The 5,000-nt window shown below is 33.1% G+C and overlaps 1 protein-coding gene across 1 annotated transcript in view; it reads right to left on the reverse strand.

Moving 5' to 3' along the window:
* LOC119576402 (zinc metalloproteinase nas-14-like) overlaps positions 1 to 5,000 on the reverse strand; it is a 12,453-nt gene that overhangs the window by 2,281 nt on the left and 5,172 nt on the right. The window contains exons 5-8 of the mRNA XM_037924082.1: positions 2,478 to 2,571; positions 1,900 to 2,112; positions 870 to 969; positions 414 to 547 (exon numbers count right to left, since the gene is read on the reverse strand). Of these exons, the coding sequence (XP_037780010.1) occupies positions 414 to 547; positions 870 to 969; positions 1,900 to 2,112; positions 2,478 to 2,571 (541 nt within the window). The remainder of the gene's footprint in view (positions 1 to 413; positions 548 to 869; positions 970 to 1,899; positions 2,113 to 2,477; positions 2,572 to 5,000) is intronic.

Below are 5,000 nucleotides of genomic sequence, written 5' to 3' on the forward strand. Positions count from 1 at the left end.
TCCAGTTAGTTTAGAGGTTCGTTTCGAATGTTAGATGTAACTTGTTTCGTTCGTATGGTAGGTTATGTGTATTTTTATTTTTTATATTCTCAAGTTTGAATTCTGAATAGATATTCAGCGACTGTCTTTAAGAGAAACATGCAGTAATATATACAAAAAAAAAGAAATAATGAAAAAAATACTCTACCAAACAATAAACAACACAAGAAAAGAGTAAATATATATATATATATATATATATATATATATATATATATAATATATATATAATATATATATAATATATATATAATATATATATATATATATATATATATATATATATATATATATATATATATATATATAAAACACACACACACATATATTTTTTTTCTCTCTCTTTTTTTTCTTTTTCTTTTTTTGTTACTTACTTAGCTCACCGTCCTTCCTTTCAATGACTGGCTTACTGGTGTCAATGTTGATGTCTTCACTGTGCTGGTTGGTGGCGTGCATGATGCTGGTGTAGTCATAGGGCGTCAAGTCTCCAATGAGGCCACTCTCGGCTCTGGAAGGTCGGGTCCCATTGTAATATATTCTTCTTTTCGTTATACCGTTGTATTTTTTTTTTTTTTTTTTTTTTATGCCGATGTGATTTCTTTTTCTTTTTCTTTTTTAACGGGAGAGATAAGATTGATTCGTCATACCGGTATAATCTTTCTTATAAAAGAGAAATTCCTCTTTGCCCCTGAGAAATACCGTGCCAACGAACGAAAATATACACCCGACCACTAAAACGAAATACCATAATGAACGTCATCATGAACGCAACTATCTTCAATCACTGGACCACCAAAACAAGTATGGAAATGTGGGCATCCCAAACTCACCCGTATTTTTGGAAGTAGGGTTTGGCCTGCTCCTGGATGTTGTCAAAATAGACCGTTACGTACTCGTCTCGATCAGGGCGGTTATGCTCGTGTCCGAAACCTGTAGTAAATGGGATTTTGAAATATTTAAGTTATTTTGTGCGATACCGATGATACAGAGGTAATATATATATATATATATATATATATATATATATATATATATATATATATATATATATAATGGCTTTATTAAGCTGATTAAGTCGTGTACGTTTCTGGTGCAATCAGTGACGTCTGATATTAATATGAAAAAACAGATGCATACTTTGTGTAAAAAAAAAAAAAAAAAAAAAAAAAAAAAAAAAAAAAAAAAAAAACTGCGATACCCCCTACCCAAGGAACTACCCTGCACGACGCCATTTAAAATTTCCTTGGGGAGAGGGGGGGTTGTCTTACCCTCCCCACCCTCCCTATTTCCCAGCCCAACCTCAGATCTTATAGGCGAGTCTGACGTATTTCATAGTCGTTCTGAAACCACTTGGGGTGTATATTAGGAAGTAATAATGCAGATATTGTAGCGAACTGAAAACAATAATAAGCTCCCAAACAGTACTTCTGTTCTTGTGGCTCGTATAGAATTTGAAAATCTTTTTTTCAATAAAACCTATCTTCTGTAAACCTTGATTATGAAAAAAACTATACAACATAGAAAATTAATGTAAACTAGGCCTACTGGGTTATTACTTCCATACATCAATTATAAATATAGTAGATTAAATAAAATGGGGGTGTAGGGGACACATCCAAGTAGGGATAGACTACTCGTACGTAATTTCAAATTTTATCTTCTCTTGGCTAATGTAAACAAACGTCAGTGGACAGAGGTAATGGTTTCTACTTTGCAAAATTTTGTTTTGCTCATTTGAGAATCCATTTTGAAAACTTGGTAGCGGGGGTGAATTCCTCCCACTGCTCCCCCCCCTCCAAAAAAAAAATGGCGCCCTTGCTTCCATCGTTTCTTCACATTAAACCTCACGCAAGTTCTTACCAAGCGTGTGCATGAATTCGTGCATGATGGTGCCCACGTTAGCATCAAGGGAGATGGTGAGCACTTGTTCCCCGCCCTGCCTCCCCAGGTGTGAAGAAAGGAAATCCTCAAGTTGTATAGACACGTAGTCCTCCGCTTCATTCCCGGCGATCACAAGGTTCACGCAGTGTAGTTCATTCATGCGCGTGATGGCGGAGAGGAGGAGGTTGTAGACTGTGGAGAGGGAGAAGGAATTACTCTCAAACGACTTTGGAAATTATTTGATGGTTAGAAATACATTTTTCTGATCGCTATTGAGTCACTGTCTTTTATATTACTCTTGCAAGGTGTTTAGAGGCATATTACTTGGAGATTAATCACTCCGATGTTAATTCCTTGGCTATATTAACAGTTTCTCCATCTCTACTAGAAAATAGCCCCTGCTTAATTTTATTATTGTAATTATTATTATTATTATTATTGTTGTTGTAATTATTGTAATTTTTTCGAATACAAGAAAAAATTCAATCCCAAGACTCGACCTCCCATAACAACAACAACACACAAGTCCATACTAAAATGCACCAATTGGCTCTTACTATAGACATGCTCAGTTTCGTCGAAGTCAATCCTGTAGGGCACCCTCCCCCCGGGCCACAGGCGATGGTTGTCTGCCATGGCCATCTTCGTAGGCTGTGGGAGTAGCGTAGATTAAAGAAAGGGAGAATGGGCGTTTTTTTTTTTTTTTTTTTTTTTTTTTTTTTTTTTTTTTTTTTTTTTTTTTTTTTTTTGTGTGTGTGTGTGTGTGTGTGTGTGTGTGTGTGTGTGTGTGTGTGTGTGTGTGTGTGTGTGTGTGTGTGTGTGTGTGTGTGTGTGGACTCCATGTGGAATTCATAAGATTTTATATAAGAATAACAGAAAAACCCACACTACAAAAACTAGATTTATTGAAAATGAGACTACAGTTTCGAAATCCACCTGGATTCCATCCTCAGACCTGAGGATGGAATCCAGGTGGATTTCGAAACTGTAGTCTCATTTTCAATAAATCTAGTTTTTGTAGTGTGGGTTTTTCTTCCATTGTATCAACACGGAAGAGTGTTTTTGTATACAAGAATAACATAGGTGGGATTGTAATAGGATTTCAAAAATGGAAGTAGCTTATAGTTTTTTCACTGATATGTAAGAATATGATTTAGGGGACGTGAAAGGAAGGTGGAATATATATGGCATTTATTAAGATTATGTCAGTGGAAAAATAGAAATACTGATTATAAACTGAAGGTTAAGAATAGGAAGAATAGGTGGTCTTAGATATGGCATTATTACAGGATAGAAGTAGAAATAATATATATATATATATATATATATATATATATATATATATATATATATATAATAGAAAATAGAAATTCTGAATAGATAAGGAAGTTTAGGAGCATATTAAAAAATAAGATTAAGTATAAGGAGTAAAAAAAAAAAAAAAAAAAAAACTTTAATTATGAATAGCACGAATAAGATTAACTGAAAGGAATAAAGTTAATTGGGCTAAATAGAGTAGAAATAATCGAACTTATCAAATAATCTTATATTGAATGTTGTGTCTTAAGTTTAGGTATATTGTCTCCATGTAAATTAAAGAAAACTAAAACCCAAATACATTCATTTGATACATAAATCTTTTAACAAATGCGTGGACATAATAGTATCTGTTTATAAATTTACAAACAAATAAATACGTTTTTTGTATTATTTCAAAGAACACAAACTAAAAAAAATGACTTTCCAATGTGCGATTTTATTTATACATATTCAACAAACGTAAACATTAAGAAAAAAAAATAGATAAATAAATAAAGTTTTTTTGTTTTCTACAAGTGTGAGAATAAAGGGTGGGAAAACACCTGCTTTGCCTACACGTGTCTTTGTATAGGGTATATTTTCCCTTATCTCTTATCGTGTATTTAATTTTTATTCGTTTATTCATGATATGAATAGACATAGTAGTACTGTATCTTGATAATAATGATAGGGAAGTTATGTCACTGTTAGTCTAACGCTTAAAAAATGATGATAAAAGATAAAAAAAAATATAAGCACGTATCTCCTTACGTGTATTTTGCCCTTACATATCGCTTGCTGGTGTTGCTGAGCGCGACAAATAAAGTCAAATGAAATAACACGTCCTCGTTCCTGATATTACATTTTAAAAAATACAATAATAATAAATAAATAAATAAAAACGCCAGATAAGTATTGATAAAGAGAGGTAGGTGCCAGTTGGTGTTTATCAGCTGTTGCATAATGAACAGCGCATCAGTAAGCATCATGGAGACCAGGGGAACGTCACGTGATCAGAAGCTTCCGAAAGATATTATCTATGGCAGTAGCAGCCGATGTCACGTGTCATGTTGATGTGATGACAGGTGAATGACAGGGACGAATTATGTCATGTTGCTAAAGGTGTTGCTGGGATGAATGGCGCATTTTTCCTCGACTGAATTGCTTTATAACGAGAGTGAATTAAATATTCTTAAACTGAATTGTTCGATGATTGGTATGTCACTGGATTTTTATCCTCTTTTATTTATATTTATATCTATAGTTATTTATCTTTTTTTTTTTTACTTATTTATTTATTCATTTCTAATGAATGGGTCGGGGAAGGACACGTATGTCTAGAATTCGTTCATTCGTTAATCACTCTTTTCTTTGGAAACTGTTTATCGTGTTTTTTCTTTTTCTTTCTTTTTTTTTATAATGATAATGCCCTTAAGATTAAGAAGACAGAAAGAGAAAATATATTACTGAAAAATGGAAAATAGGGATATTAGACGTATAGTAAAGAGTAGAGTAAAGGTAAAAATAAAGGTTCTTAAATGTAACTTACAAACTATACCGAAGCTTATTAAAAGATACATATATATAAAAAAAATCATACACATTACTTTAACAGAATCTCGAATCTCCAATACATTCCCTCGGTCGTAATCAAAGTGACCTTCATCTCCCTTGACCCCTTGAGAAAAGAGGCTGGGTAGAGGTACAAATAAGGGTCTATGTCGTGAAACAATTTTACGTAACACAGAGCCACCGAATCTCTGCTGACGTCACGGCTTACA

Source organism: Penaeus monodon, chromosome 8 (assembly GCF_015228065.2).
Source record: "Penaeus monodon isolate SGIC_2016 chromosome 8, NSTDA_Pmon_1, whole genome shotgun sequence".
NCBI classification, from domain to species: Eukaryota; Metazoa; Arthropoda; class Malacostraca; order Decapoda; family Penaeidae; genus Penaeus; species Penaeus monodon.